General features: G+C 53.9%; 6 protein-coding genes across 6 annotated transcripts; 4 read left to right on the top strand and 2 right to left on the bottom strand.

Moving 5' to 3' along the window:
- Positions 1 to 300: 300 nt before the first annotated feature.
- On the top strand, positions 301 to 3,272 carry J4E86_005656 (uncharacterized protein; the record flags this gene model as incomplete). The annotated part of the gene is made up of 3 exons (XM_051446189.1): positions 301 to 497; positions 545 to 618; positions 664 to 3,272. The coding sequence occupies 3 exons, from the start codon at positions 301 to 303 to the stop codon at positions 3,270 to 3,272; spliced, it is 2,880 nt and encodes a 959-aa protein (XP_051302956.1).
- Positions 3,273 to 4,495: 1,223 nt separating this feature from the next.
- J4E86_005655 (uncharacterized protein) lies at positions 4,496 to 5,634 on the top strand (the record flags this gene model as incomplete). The annotated part of the gene is made up of 2 exons (XM_051446188.1): positions 4,496 to 4,858; positions 4,921 to 5,634. 2 exons carry the CDS (start codon positions 4,496 to 4,498, stop codon positions 5,632 to 5,634), a joined length of 1,077 nt encoding a protein of 358 aa, XP_051302955.1.
- A 330-nt stretch (positions 5,635 to 5,964) lies between these two features.
- Positions 5,965 to 7,191, bottom strand: J4E86_005654 (uncharacterized protein; the record flags this gene model as incomplete). Its single annotated transcript, XM_051446187.1, has 6 exons — positions 5,965 to 6,004; positions 6,058 to 6,146; positions 6,397 to 6,883; positions 6,934 to 7,017; positions 7,063 to 7,095; positions 7,145 to 7,191. 6 exons carry the CDS (start codon positions 7,189 to 7,191, stop codon positions 5,965 to 5,967), a joined length of 780 nt encoding a protein of 259 aa, XP_051302954.1.
- A 2,606-nt stretch (positions 7,192 to 9,797) lies between these two features.
- Positions 9,798 to 11,696, top strand: J4E86_005653 (uncharacterized protein; the record flags this gene model as incomplete). The annotated part of the gene is given in 3 exon segments (XM_051446186.1): positions 9,798 to 11,079; positions 11,126 to 11,589; positions 11,604 to 11,696. 3 exon segments carry the CDS (start codon positions 9,798 to 9,800, stop codon positions 11,694 to 11,696), a joined length of 1,839 nt encoding a protein of 612 aa, XP_051302953.1.
- Positions 11,697 to 12,854: 1,158 nt separating this feature from the next.
- J4E86_005652 (uncharacterized protein) lies at positions 12,855 to 13,939 on the top strand (the record flags this gene model as incomplete). Its single annotated transcript, XM_051446185.1, has 3 exons — positions 12,855 to 13,214; positions 13,290 to 13,856; positions 13,934 to 13,939. 3 exons carry the CDS (start codon positions 12,855 to 12,857, stop codon positions 13,937 to 13,939), a joined length of 933 nt encoding a protein of 310 aa, XP_051302952.1.
- A 205-nt stretch (positions 13,940 to 14,144) lies between these two features.
- J4E86_005651 (uncharacterized protein) lies at positions 14,145 to 15,044 on the bottom strand (the record flags this gene model as incomplete). Its single annotated transcript, XM_051446184.1, has 2 exons — positions 14,145 to 14,314; positions 14,417 to 15,044. 2 exons carry the CDS (start codon positions 15,042 to 15,044, stop codon positions 14,145 to 14,147), a joined length of 798 nt encoding a protein of 265 aa, XP_051302951.1.
- Between the last annotated feature and the right edge of the window lie 3 nt (positions 15,045 to 15,047).

Here is a 15,047-nt window from a genome sequence, read left to right as displayed (position 1 = left end):
CCGGGCGCCCGTGTACGCCGCAATAAAGAAGCCCGAAACCCCCATCCCACAAAGACAAGGCCGTCCGCCCGCAACCCACCCCAACTCCACGACGCCGGAGACCCGCAGCCAACACCGCATCCTACCGCACCCTACATTCCGCAGCGCCCTCTGTTTACGCCCTCTGTCTACGACCTTCTTCTATCCTGTCACGCGTAGCAACCATAATGCATATATGAGATAGCGTGAACAGACCGACCGCCCGACACCGATCTATCCTCCTAATTAGTCCACCACTATTGAACATCAATATCCGCACACATGGCCATGCTCGCCGCAAAGTCTCCGTATCCCGCGCCCTCCATGAGTGGGAGTGCCTCGCAGTCGTCCGCCCAATACAACAGTGGCCTCTCCGGTTACCGCAGCCATGCCTCAAATACACGGGCCGAGCAGTCCATGTTTGCTTCTCCCACCGAGTCAGAGTTCTCGGAGATATACGACGCTCCCGACGCCATCAGGTGAGGCTCACAGCTGTCAGCCACGTGTATGCCACTAACATGGACAGACATTGGGACGAGGACAAAGTTGGTGACTGGCTGAAGCGCATCAACTGCGCCCAGTATGTCGACCTCTTCAAGCGTATGTCACCAAGCCCATCATGCTAGCGACTACTAACATGCCCAGACAACCACATCAACGGCGAGAACCTGATGGAGATGGACCAGACCCATCTCAAGGACATGGGCATCAAGAAGGTCGGCGACCGCGTCCGCATCGGCTCGCAGGCAAAGCAGCTGCGCAACAAGGAGTACAAGAAAGCCTCGAGACGCACATCAAATAGGCAATCGCTAGCCACGCTCGACAACGCCGCATACACTCCGCCATCCTCTGGCTCTCCCCGCCCGCTCTACTCTGCACGATCGAATCCTCCCGTTTCCAACTCGAATCCCGTCAGCTCGCGGACTGAGAAGCGCATGTCGAGACAGATCATGAACTCCGACCTGAGCAGCTTCGCATACGGTGCCAAACCTCCCTCGCGTCCCGCGTCTCCTCTCGTCGACCAAGAAACCCGGAACCTTCGGTCACAACGGCAGGGAGGGATGAACAGCCCCAAGGAGCTTGGCAACAAGACATACGGCGCGCATCCCCTCAGTGCTTCCAGCAGCTCCGTCAACATCGCTTCCCAATTCTCGCGCAACCAACGCACTACACCCACCGAAACACCACAGACAGCCCGCTTCGCCCACCACGTTCGTGCGAGTCCTAGTGTGGACAGTGCCACCAACAGCGCCATCTTGCCGCACGACAAGGCTCTCGTGCGTGTCATCTACGACGGCGGACGCACCTCAGTCGTGAATATCGAAGGCTGCAAGACTGCTGAGGAGGTCATGCTGAAGACCCTGACCAAGGGTCACCTCAACACCGCCCATGTCAAGAACTACTGCTTCTACATCCTCAACAGCCCAGAGCCAGACCCATCGCTATCTGAACGCTTGAGTGACATCGAGCTCTTCAGACTCGTCAAGGACGCCAACAGACACGAAAGAGGACGGTTAATACTTCGCAAGGTTCACGCTGGCGAGCCCGATGAGGATCAACTGAAGGCAGCCGCTGGCATCTACGCGCAACAGAACTTCCAGCAGAGTTCCACCGTCTACGTACCATCAAGCAACCGCAGCCAGATCAAGATTGAGAAGCTCACAGGCGAGTCACTTGCTGCCGTCAGCTACCCTCTGTCGCCAACATCCGCGAGAGAACGAGAACGCCACATCAACTCAACAGCCCAGAATCTGGAAGGACCTTCTGATCCAAACAGGTCACCAGTCTTCCAAGCTCGTGCCCGGAAACTCAAGCAGTTTTACGGTGCTCGACCTCCCAGCGAACTCATTACGTCCGACCTGACCTCCTACTTCCCTGACGTCGGAAAAGATGAGATTGACAAGACCGTCCGCATGTCGATACGTCGTTCTCACCGCCTCAGCCGCGCGGCCTCGCGTCTATCGATGGCATCCAACTTCAGCGTTGCTTCCAGCTTGAAGGATGCACCGCCACTACCATCCATCGCCGACACTTGGCTCCAAGGTGGTGCTCAAGCCCGCCCACTTCGCCCACTTTCGGTCATGCGGCTTGGTCTGCCCAACCAATCTGGGTACCGTGACTCTATGGCATCTTCTGTTCTGGAACCTCTCGACGAGGAGTCACCCCTCGAACCCAACCGAAAGTCGTATGTGTCATTTGGTGGTGAATCAGATACCCTTGCCATCACCGACCCAGAGGGCAACACTACTCTACAATCCTACTTCGACGATGGCGGTAGCAGCCTTACAGGTAGCAGTAGCAGCAACACAGAAAACGGGGATTCGCTCAACAAGCGCCTGTCCGAAGCCATTGCCGAGGATGGCGAAGAGTCAGACGATGAACTGGCCGAGTATCTCGAACAGGACTCCTGGGACAACGTCAAGTACATGAAGGGAGCTCTCATCGGTCAAGGTTCTTTCGGCAGCGTTTACCTTGCCTTACATGCCGTCACCGGTGAGCTCATGGCCGTCAAGCAGGTCGAGCTTCCTTCTGTAGCTGGCGCCTCCCAGATGGACAGTAGGAAGACAAACATGGTCGAAGCCCTGAAACACGAGATCGGCCTGTTACGAGAACTCAAGCACAAGAACATCGTGCAGTATCTCGGCTCCAACTCTGACGAGAGCCATCTCAACATTTTCCTCGAGTACGTCCCAGGTGGTTCCGTGGCAACCATGCTGGTGAACTACGGCCCGCTCGGCGAATCCCTTATCCAGAACTTCGTACGCCAGATTCTGACTGGTCTTTCGTACCTTCACTCCCGGGACATCATTCACCGCGACATCAAGGGTGCAAACATCCTCGTCGACAACAAGGGCTCAGTCAAGATTTCCGATTTCGGTATCTCTAAGCGCATTGAAGCCTCTACACTGGGTGGCGGCAAGAAGGGAGCTCAACGCGTCTCCCTCCAGGGCTCAGTCTTCTGGATGGCACCAGAAGTCGTTCGACAGACAGCCTACACCCGCAAAGCCGATATCTGGTCGCTCGGCTGCCTGGTCGTCGAGATGTTTACGGGTAGCCACCCGCATCCCAACTGCACTCAACTGCAGGCCATTTTTAAGATTGGTGGTAGTGGTGATGCCAGCCCTACCATTCCCGACAACGCCGGCGACGATGCTCGAACCTTCCTAGCCCAGACCTTCCTCATCGATCACGAGAAGCGTCCCAGTGCTGACGAGCTTCTCGCCAGCCATTTCATAACTAATCAGGGTGCATAAATTTTCACATACGGCGCACAACATATTTCTAGCATGGAACGGAGAAGCATCATTGGGAATTTCGTGGTATATCCTGATCATCTAGTGGTCCCCAAGGTGTTCTGTTTTTTGGGAGTTTTTCCCTTTCTAACGCCCTTAACGCTTACATGCGCGAATGATTCTGTACTATACCACTTTTCGATACGCTTTTCTAGTAGAAGGAAAGGGAGGTGCTACGCAGCATATGCATACGCTGCTAAACTTTTAATGGGTGCTTTGGATGGGGCGCAGACAGTTTGTACTATAGCTGTCTATTAGATCTATCTCAACCCCTTCACAACCACTATCTTCACATACATATTCAAACAATTCTCTAATCGATTAAATTGTGTCGACCCCACGTGCTTGCTACAATGACGCGCCTTCCACAATAAAGTTCAGTGGCTGAAGCTGCCACAGTCGCATCACCACAAGCTCTACCCCACCGTCCCAGACTCCATACACACGAGAACGCAAAATCCAAACCACCGACTGTATCACCAAGGGAAAAACTGTAGATCGACTGCACGCCTTGCTACATCCCAATTTCCGACCAAATCCACTTCTTGTACTCCTAGCTTACTCATATGTGCAGCAACGGAACTTCGGACGTCTTGGCTCAACCCCACATCCGCGCTCACATGCATCCCGCCTGACGTAGTCTAGTTCGGTCCCTCGTTCCCATTCCACTTACAGCTTCCCCCCAATCGCGGGTGCGGGGTAAACTTCAGCTACGTGTGGTCACGCGTTTTGGCTGTTTGCCTCGGCTTCGGTTGTTAAAGCAGTTTACCTTGGGTTTGTGGATACCTTGTGCTGACGCGTGTGTTTATCGTGAGGTACACCCGGGCATGGATGGCGGTCCGAATGTGACGAGAGTGTCATTGGTCCGGTAGATGGATGAGGTAGTTTGTGGGTGAGCGTGCTGCACTTTTTCTATGTGCGTAACTCCGTATCTATTGTGTTAGAAAGCCGTAGACGGGGCTGGTGTGGGGTAGAGATAGGGTTGTTAGCTAGGGGAGAGTCAGGGTAGCTCGACGCGTTATGGAGCTTGGGTGGTGCGGGGAAGGGTATATGTACTGGAGGTGTCTCTCGGTTTGCTTCAATTCGTCTTCAATTAACCCATCCTAACTACTCCTCCCCCCTATCCGAAGCGTCTCGTCCGAATTGTCTCTACATCGAGCGGTACACCCCATCAATCACCAACCATGTCCCTCCCCTCAAAATACAAAGCCGCCATCTACGATGCGCCCGGCTCAATCTCCACCAAAATCGTCGACCTCGACATGCCCGAGCCAGGCGCTGGCGAAGTCTTGATCAACCTCACACACTCTGGTGTCTGCCATTCCGATCTAGGAGTTATGATGAACTCGTGGAAAACATTGCCTTTCCCCACACAAGCCGGACAAGTAGGTGGCCACGAGGGCGTAGGCAAGATCGTAAAGATGGGGCCCGGCACCGAGAACTCGGCAGTCAAGATGGGGGATCGTGTGGGAATCAAGTGGATGGCGGGGATTTGTGAGACATGTGAGGCTTGTAGGGCGGGTATGGACGCTTCGTGTTTCTCAGGAGTGAGTTTCCCTTATACGCATGACCAACCTTTGGACTGCGATCACTAATGCGGGGGGTATAGAAAGTATCAGGATATTACACACCAGGAACCTTCCAGCAATACGTCCTCTCGCCCGCAAACTACGTAACACCCATCCCTGCCGACCTAGACTCCGCAGCCGCGGCACCGCTTCTCTGCGCAGGTGTAACAGTCTACTCCGCGCTCCGCAAGACAAACGCCGAGTCAGGTGCTTGGGTCGTGATATCGGGTGCTGGAGGCGGATTGGGACATTTGGCCGTGCAATTCAGTGCCAGGGGAATCGGCCACCGCGTCATCGGCATCGACCACTCTTCCAAGAAAGACATCGTCATGGAAAGCGGCGCTGAACACTTCATCCCCGTAGACGGAACAGAGAACATGGTCGAAGCCGTTCAGGCACTCACCAACGGTCTCGGCGCTCACTCCGTCGTTGTCTGCACAGCGAACAACATGGCCTACGCTCAATCCGTAGACCTACTTCGTTTCGGCGGCCGCGTTGTATGTGTCGGTATTCCCGAGGGCGACGTCGTACCCATCAAGAGCGCGAACCCTGGTGTCATGGTCGCCAAGGCGCTGCAGATTGTGGGTTCTGCGGTAGGATCAAGGAAGGAGGCGATTGAGACGATGGAGTTTGCGGCGAGGGGTATTGTTAAGACGCATTTCAGGACGGAGAAGATGGATAAACTTTCGGATATCTTCAATGAGATGCATGCGGGCAAGCTGCAGGGTAGGGTTGTGTTGGATATGACTGCGTAGGATGGACGATTGGATTCGTGTTAAGAGAATCAGACGTATACGGCAGTATCATTGAATGTCATCAACTTCACGATCTGCTCAACTGCTCATGTTCGGTAATAGCATTTGTAACTCCTGTATCTTCCGTCTAGCGTCTAACAGTTGAACTTAGTAGCATAGTGGGAGGCATGAAGCAGTGTACCACGCGCGTAGAGATCCTCGGTCTATCCTGCGTGCACGGTCTGCAGCCACATTCGTTGAAGTATTTGAATATAAAGCCGTGCTGCCAGCTTATGTTCCCTTCAGAGACCAGTATCGGTGCGTTGAACAGATCGTGGAGCGAGGAGGCTGCTAATGGGCCGTCGCAAAACGCGTGTTGTTGTTGTTTGGACTAGCTGAAGTCAGCGTCCTGTTAAAAGGTATGGCCAGAGCAGTACGACATACCTGCACCGCGTCTCGTCTGCCCCTTTCAAGATATTCCGTCCAGTCTTCTCCACCTCCTGTACTGAACCTTTCATACCGTACCTTGACGTCTGCGCCACCATCCCTCGCACGACAGTATACCGATCCTACCATCTCATACAGATTACGTTTGATACTAGGTTCATGCAGTATCCCTCCAGGGCCTGCTATGGGAGCAAGGAAGCAAAGCTCCAGCCCAACAGTATGATTTGTGTAATTGAGCGTCTTCAACCCTTCTAGACGATCAAGATACATTGCGCATGTTGACGGTACGTCGAGTGTGACATGATCTGAATAGCTTGCTATTTGAGCTCTGCTCACACCCGTTGCAACGTCTTCGGCGTCGTGAAAGGCGGCGTTGCCGCGAAGGTACACACGTAGATGGCGGACAAGATCGCGGAAGTATACCCCCGGCCGGATCTCAGTATTCAGTAGCTGTCTAACGTTTAGACTGGTTCTGGAGCCGCGGAAGTAGAAGGGCGTTTTGCGAAGCGCTAGGTTCTGGAATTCAGTACTGACTGGTGAGCCCATCACAGCGACGGAGAAACAGTAGTCCTGCATGAACGGATTGAGCTCTTCACCCATGGCTTTCGCATGCTCGCTCGCTCCATCGCTGCCAGATTGCAGTCTTCCGTTCACGATCTCGACGTTGGGATGTTCCAGTCCTGGGATGATTATCGGCTTGCTGATGTCGAAGACATGCTCGTAGATATTCTCACGGACCTCCAACGGAAGCGAAGCGTGAATCTCGCTGAGGAGCGGCGCGAGAAGCTGACCGGAGCATTGTTCAAGGTCGGCCTTGATTTGACTTGGCGGTATCAGCGACCACTTCTACGACCATAGACAAACCAGACTCACTTCGTGAAGACGCCTTTCCAATCTTGCAGCACGTTGAGCTTTTCCGATCTGGTGATGCGGGGGACCTTGATTTCATCGGCGATCCTGAGAGGTCAGTGGTAAGCCTTTGAGACAGGCTAAGGCCCATACCGCTCTTGAATTTGCTTGAGCAATCTGCTCTTCCTGAGTCTAGTCAGTAGCGTGTCTAGAAATTGCAATACGGTTGATATACTTCAGGATCGTGCGCTGCCATTGCTCTGTGCACTGGTTGGCATCCATATCTCGCTAAATGTCAATCTCCCGCCGTTGGATCTAGAGCGATCGCTAGCGTTAGTAGCGCTGGGTTGCGAAAGAAGAGATGAAGATTCAAACTTTTTCGACATCACGATGATTCTGGATCAGATACGCGGTCTCCGTTACTAGCGCAGAATACAAAGAGGGGTTCCAGCTCTGTGCGCAACGTTACACAGCGTGTAGCGTGTTGTCTTCCTCCAATAGACTATGTGTTGACTACCCGAAATGTGGGAGCGGAATACAAGACTCTCTATGCCAACCTTTGAATGTTAGCAGCTTTGACACGTTCTCACACTATCAAAGCCAGCAAGTACGACCTCCAAGCAACGGGTCGCTACGACGTATAAGCGGTTGGATTGATGCCCTCTTATCTCCTTACGCGTTACAAGGCCAAGCTGACAGAAGATCTGAGAAAGGTTCCGATGATACGAGCCGAAACCACCGTCACGGATGTGACCGGCAATCAAACGATACGCAACAGGGTCGCAATCACGGACCCTCGATCATGTGCGGACTAAGAGTTGATCGGGGCACTAGATGTGCGATGTCGAAGTCCGTGTGGGCCGTAGTGTGTATCACCGCGCCGGACGCCCACTCCTATTCGCATGCGCACGCCTTACACGAAGGGTCTGGAGGGGCCAGGTTTCTCCAGAGGTCTCTGATCATTCCGCTTCGGTTGAAGATATTCTGTGTAGCCAACAGCCTCACCCTGGTAAGGCCAACACAGCTCCTTGCAGTGCGACGTCAGCGACGTCATGGTCACAGCTAGAGCGAACCTTGGATCACCGCTAGTCGTCCAAGGACCAGGCAGATGCAAATGATCAGTGATGTTGGGGTCGAGAAGCTGAAACGAGATGGAATTCGATGCACGGTGCCGTGGGGTTTCGACATACATGAGGTGTGCCTGGTGCATCAATAAGGCGCAGTGCTTATAGAGTAGTTCGAGGCGGACGTCGTGTCCGGCACAATGGCCCCAAATTAGTGCGGCACCAGGGCTGAGCAAGCAGTCGCGCCGCAAATAGCACGGCCCCAGCGCCAAAACACAACAACCTTGGATGTCTCTGATTGCTCCCCACTGCTATGCCTCACTACAACGCATCCTTGTGATAACGTTTATTGCGCAATGAGGAGCCGTATATGTCCCGGGGGCGTGCGTCATTGGGTTTTCGCCCGCCTGCCCACCCATGCTGTCCTGTCCGCCCACTCGGAGTTGGCCTCCATCTCATCTCACTCAGCTCAGCTTTCGCCGGGCGCTGCATGCATCTTCTGTGCGGAACGCCACGGCCGGGCTATTCATGGAGCTCGGTGGTGTCTAGCAGTGCCTTAGGTTATGATTATCTTGGCTTCGGACGATATACAGTCCATGCCCTGCCACCATGCCCGAGTCACGGCTTCGATGGGAGATCCCTTATCCAACTACTCACCCTCAGCAACTCCAGACTGCTACTCGTACATTTTCTGCAGCCTAATACGTCACTAATCGACCCGCTCAAGCCCACCTGCCCATGTTGACACATTGCTCTGAGTGATCAGCCTCACCTGGCGCACTGAAGAGAAGGATGTCAGCGTTACTTAAGCTAAAGCCGAAAAAGTCAGCTACCATCTTACGCGCAGTTCCAGAAAGTACTAAAGACGATGCGGCTCTCCCCTCTCACAATCACAACACAGCGACCGAGGGTCGCAGGGACGGCAATGACGGCAACCGACCGTCGTCAGCAGGTTTGGGCGTACCGTTGCCTTCAAGATCAACATCTATCTGGGGTAGGAGACGGAAGAGCATTGCTTCGGCAGTGGTCGCAACGGGAGCCAGTAATACTGCAGGTGGACTGTCGGCATCAAGCCACGCATCGCTTGTAGGCACCATCGGCACATATAAGCACGGCAAAATCCAATGGCGAAAGAAGAATCGCAAAACGGTCACTAAGCACAAGAAGAACATTCCGAGCGGGGCCAGATATCCGGCTGCGAAGCCTAAGATACAAGTGGTAATCCCTTGTGGAAAGCCACTGCCCGCTCTTCCATTTCTCGAAACGGGCCCTACCGATCTCGAAAGCCACCACGAGGTCTCGCCTCCGTCAGCAAGCCACCATCGCATACGAGATTCCATTGTATCTCCACTTGCGCATCCGCAAACACAGCACACAATCCGCCAAACCGCTCCAGTGAATACGCGATACACACCGAACCAATTCAAGAGTAGCTTCGAGTCTAACAGTTCGTGTAACGAGTCGCAAGATAGCGATGCTTCATCACTGCACAGCAACCACTCTTCAGAGACTAGCGTGGAGGTCGATAAATCTCCGACACAAGGAAGCACCTGCCAACCTTCAGCGCATCTTCCGAGTGGCCAGACCCTGGCGCCTAGAGGTACTCTACATGCTCGCTCTGAGCTCACCCTATCTTTCAACGGGAGCCAATCCCATGCACCGCCGTCGATAGCGCCCCGAAAATACATCCACCCGTCCTCTAGCGATGAGAATCTCCCCTTCCAACCAACTTGTGCTCTCCATGTAGCTCAGAGCAAGCCACGATTGAACCGAAGGTCCTCAAAGCGGAGCGGTCCGCGGCAGAACTTAGCTGCGGATGCAAGTATGGGCATGATCAACGAGGCGAAACCCTCTGGAACTGAAGCGTTTCCAATCCCTCCACGTGCGTCCAGCCCTACGTTGAGCGAGGCTGAGTCCGACCTGCACGCTCAACTGGCTTCTTCGTTTGGCAGCAACAGCGATCCTCGCATGCTTGCCCAGGATGGGACGCCCCTTGCAGAACGCAACCCTTCCTGGAGGGGCATGCGTCAGGCGTCAGCTGGAGACGGGAAGCTTATTGATACTACAGGCCAGCCCCGAAGAGATTTCGCTAATGCTGTACTGCCTGATAATCCTCCTCCGGCTGTCCCGCGTAAATCCAGCAGGCGGCGATTGGCAGCCAGGACGACTGTTGAAGTCAACCGTCTACCGCGAGACCATATCGCTTCACAGCTGAAGCGAAAGTCCTTTCGCACGAGCAGAACATTGACACTTATGATTCCGCAATACAAGCGTTCCAGTGTGGACCTGGTGTTTTCTCCGCGAGCTGTTTCTACCAAAACCACCAAACCACCCATTACGTCTGACGGAGCTGAGAAAGTCATACTCAACATCTTCCAACATCTAGATCACTTCAACGATCTTTTCACCGCAGCCTCCATCAACCGAGGCTTCTATCGTGTGTTCAAACGTCATGAACTCGATCTCATCAAATCTACCTTGCAAAAGATGTCACCACCAGCCTGGGAGTTTAGAGAGATCGCCTTTCCTGGACACGAACTTCTACTTGCAGCAGACCTTGAGACGACACGACCTGCAGAGGAGTACACCCCAACTTCATATCTCAAGCTCCAGAAGCGAGACATCCAAGTCATCCGCACAATCAAGTTGGAGATTATGGAGAAATGCCAGTCCTTCGTACGACCAGAGATATCAGCTGCGCTCATGAGCGCCTGCCCAGCCGAGTCTGCTAGGGTTGACGATGCGTTATGGCGCATATGGACATTCTGTAAGCTGTTTGGCTCGGGAAAAGGACGTGAGGAGGACATTGTTGCGCAGATGGACTGGCTCAATGGTGGTATGCTTGTCCATCAGGCGACCTGCACCTTCAGCATGATGAGCACAGACCTCATGAGCGACACATTGGTCGGTGCACCTGAGTGCTTCGGGCAAGGGAACGAAGGCGGCCTTACCGCCGAGCAACTCTTCGACATGATGGAACTATGGACCTGTCTTTCCGTCCTGCTACAAAACTTCGAAGGGCGCACAGTTCAAGCCCGACAAGCCGGTATTTACGACAACACCGACATTCGTGGTGGCGATATTGATGGCGAGGAGATGATGCTTGGTTCGTCTATCCGCTGCATAATCATGGATCTTGCTAACCAGACCAGACGAATGGATCTACCACCTCCTCACCTTTGGCCTTGACACTGTTCTCAAGCTCACTGGCCCGTTCCACCCCTCGGATCCCAAAGCCTTTGTTATTGCGGCGGAGAACGGATGGGTCAACTGGAAGCCTCCTGTGCTTGACGGTACACGACAATACTTCCTCAAAGAAGCAGCCCGACGCGTCTACGAAGACAAGATTGCGCATACCTATGCTAAGATCTCAATCCGCGACGTGCAGCGCCAACAGTCCAAGATACGTATTCAGAAACACATTGACGAACTCAAGGATCGCAAAAGGAATGGTGAGCAACGACCAATGGTTCTCAGGGAAAGACCCATGTCAGACTGGGATACTGTGATTCGAAACTTGACACGCCCTCCTCTACCACCACAAGGCCCGGGAAAGGACATCATCACTCATGTTCCGGCACTGAGATCATCTTCTGTGGAGGACATACCGACATCTGTGCCTCTTCCTAGATCGAGGTCGACATCCAGCAGAACAGCTTCACCACCTCGGCGAACTGTGGCTCAGCCTCTGCTCCCATCACCGCCCCCCTCCACAGTTCCTAGTAACCATGATCGACATAGCATTTCGTCAATCCTAGCACCTATCAGGGAACGGACACCCTCACCGCCACGTCGAACGGTTGCTCAGCCCCTTCTACCATCTCCCTCGGTCACAACAGTCCAGAGCAACCGCGATCTATACACCATGGGCAGTGTATCAAGCGCAAGCTCTCCACCCCGGCGCATGTTTGCTCAGCCGCTTCTGCCGACACCCTCCGCTTCCACGGCGACAAACAGTCGTGATTGGCATCGCTACAGCACAGGCACATCTATGCCTTCTATCCTCGAGGATCCATTACATCATCCTCTGTCCGAACCACCCGGACCGCCTCACCCCGCATTCCGCCCTCATCCCATGTCAATGCCTTACCGTGGCCGCCACATGCGTCAGAGTAGTAGTCAGTCATCTGCCGGAAGCTCCACTCCCAGAGGTGGAGCCCTCCAACAGCACGAACAACAACACCACATCTATGGATCTCGGAGTCATGAGAACACGGCCGATAAGGCCATATGGCGGATTGTCGAGATGGGATTCACAGCCGAGCAGGCCCGAGAGGCGCTAAGGTTAACCGATCTAGGAGACGGATTGAGGGTCGACCGAGCGGTGGAGTTGCTGCTTAGTCGGCAGACATGAACGAGCTGGTGTTTGCAGAGTCGGAAGGATTCCGCTCGAGACAGATAATTTCCTTTTGTGATAGGCGTTGCGATTTTGTCCTTCATTACAGCACGTGCAAGATACCCCATCCTTTCGTTCATGCTTCTTATCATCAACAGTCTACAGTCGTTCAATGTATATTTTTACCTCGCCGTAACGGTCGGCGACCACAACCCACTTTGACATTATCATCTAACGGAATTCAACGGTTGAAGCCGCTGATGAGCTGTGGAAATTACCCGAAAGGGGACGGGACGGTATCCAATTTTAATTTCGCGGCCCCTCGACCCCAACGCTAATTCGGGATGACCCTAGCTCGATGGTTTGCCTTATTCGCATCACGATCAGGCAGTGCAAGGAAAGAAGTGGGAGCTTCGTTCGTGTATTTCCGCTCAGATCGCTCCTCAGACTCTTCTCTTCCCGCTTCTCTCCACCTTAACTTTCGTCTCGTCGACAGTGACAAAAACAACTTTTGCGGAGTACAGTCCGCATACTCGATGCCCGGCATGTTGTCGCAAGCGTCGATATCTGCAACATTTCTCCTCCTCCTAGCGTCGCTCCCGTCCAGCACGCCCACCTGCTTCCTCCCCAACGGCACCGCGCACCAGGACGAAGGAACTTCGCGCTGTTCTTCCATATCTGGCTCCCCGCTCTACAACACATGCTGCCAAACGCAATGGCCGAACCCACCGGGCGGCGATGTTATAAACGGCCCTACAGCGGATGAATGCATGCCGAACGGGCTGTGTCAGAACAGAGGCTTCAGCAGCGCACCTGGACAAGAAGCAGAGCCATGGACGCATTTCTACCGGGTTTACTGTGCGAATGCGAACTGGGAGGGTTGCTTGGATGTCTGCAGAGACGGGGTATGTTGCTTTTCCCCGTTTGTGGCTATGCATGTGGCTGGGTGGCCTAGTTTCAGAGAGCTAACAAGCGACTAGAATCTAGCAGACTCCGTCTCACAATTGACGCCTTGCGACGGAACAGCCAAATCAGAGTACTGGTGTTGTGGAGACAGCAACGCATGCTGTTCGGCCTCCGCTGATGCGCTGGTATCAAAGAGAATCAGGATTCCAAAGGAACTCGGAGGCGAGCAAGTAGCTTCTGCGAGTGCGGGGCTGGCATCGCCAAGTGCTGGACCGGCTTCCTCACGTGTGGGCACGGCTTCTTCGATCGGGAGCACGATAACTAGGAGTGCAGCACCCGTAGCGACGGGGACGGGAACGGGCGAGGAACCCACGCCATCGTCCGACGCAGCGAACCTGTCCGGCCAGAACGAAGAGCAGAAGGATGAGGGCAAATCGAACTCGGGACGCAACATCGGTATCGGCGTAGGTGTCGGCGCTGGAGTCGGTGCTCTGCTAGGTATTGCAGTGACTATTCTACTGCGAAGACGGAAGTCAAAGCAGAAGACCCGGGAGATTGAAAACGAGATTGCGGAAGAGAGGCAGAAGCAGGATTCAGCCAAAGGGTACCACCACGTGGCTGAGATGCCGCATCAGGAACCGGTATGTCGGAATGCTAACGCGGCAAGGGATGTTGAGCTAACGTTGAGATAGGTGTACGAGCTTCACGATGGGAACAGGGCTGATCTGGAGTTAGATGGGGCGAACAAGGCGCAGTCGTCCATGTATCGTTGATTCCGCTGTTAAGCCCTTTCGAGCTGATATTCTAGCTGATTACGATGTGGCCATCGGGCCAGGTATATACTATTGGAGAAGTAATGAATGCTCATACAGACCACATCATCTCTTCATTATACCGTTCTTGGGGCTCTCTCTTCTTGAACGTTGTTTTTACTCCGTCTTCAGTTTCCTACACTGTTCGTCTTCCTTAACAGCTTGCAAGAACGCCAGAGCTGCGACACCGCAAGTTCCTGTCATACTCGAGCCCATGACAAACGCCTGGACAATCGCAAGCCCATACCCTCCCATTGCAGCACTGGTAAGAATGGCAAAAGCGCTACCTGCAGCGATGGGAGCGACGCCTGCCTGAAACGCAGAGGCCATGGAGCCTATTTCATATGTTATAAGTCAGTCCGGAGATATGATGAGTGGTTGATACATACCGGCAGCGATACCGATGGGTGTGAATCCGATAAGGCCCAGCATGGCTGGTGTGACAGCAAGAGCGATGGGGCCCGAGGCAACACAGGCCAACAAGGTGGAGAACTGTTTAGGATTGGCGAGAACCCATTCTTTGAGCCTCTCACTGAACCCCGAGAGATCTTCTTTGGTGAACTCGATATTCGGGATAGCGGCCTGACCAATGTCATGGAGGATGTCGCCGCTGCCTAGTTTCTCCCAGAAGTCGCCTGCTGTACTGCCAAGATGCTTCGCCATGTCTTCGCCAAATTGTGCGATGAAGTTCCAGTCGTATTCCTCGTTGATGTATCCACCTGGAAGTTGCGGTATGGATTGTAGACCTTGTTTGCCGCTGTTGTAAGCGGCTCGGGCGAGTTCCATAGCATGCTTCGAGGCACTGCTGGCGATAGGAGCAGCATGCTTGCCAGCTTCGTTGCTGAGTCTGTTAAGATGAGTTTTCGCATCTGCAGCGACTGGGCCAGCACGCTTTGCTACCTCTTGGCCGAAAGCGCTACCGTGTGTCCATGCCTTGTCTGCAGCAGATGCTACATGTCGCGCCGCCTCTGGTCCGTAGGTGTCGGCGAGTCTTCGCGCGTCTTCAAGCAATCCCATTTT

Source organism: Alternaria arbusti (genome assembly GCF_024043155.1).
Source record: "Alternaria arbusti strain BMP 1465 chromosome Unknown scaffold_6, whole genome shotgun sequence".
Classification (NCBI taxonomy): domain Eukaryota; kingdom Fungi; phylum Ascomycota; class Dothideomycetes; order Pleosporales; family Pleosporaceae; genus Alternaria; species Alternaria arbusti.
The sequence above is the reverse complement of the archived record's forward strand: the minus strand, read 5'-3'. Positions and strand labels throughout refer to the sequence as shown.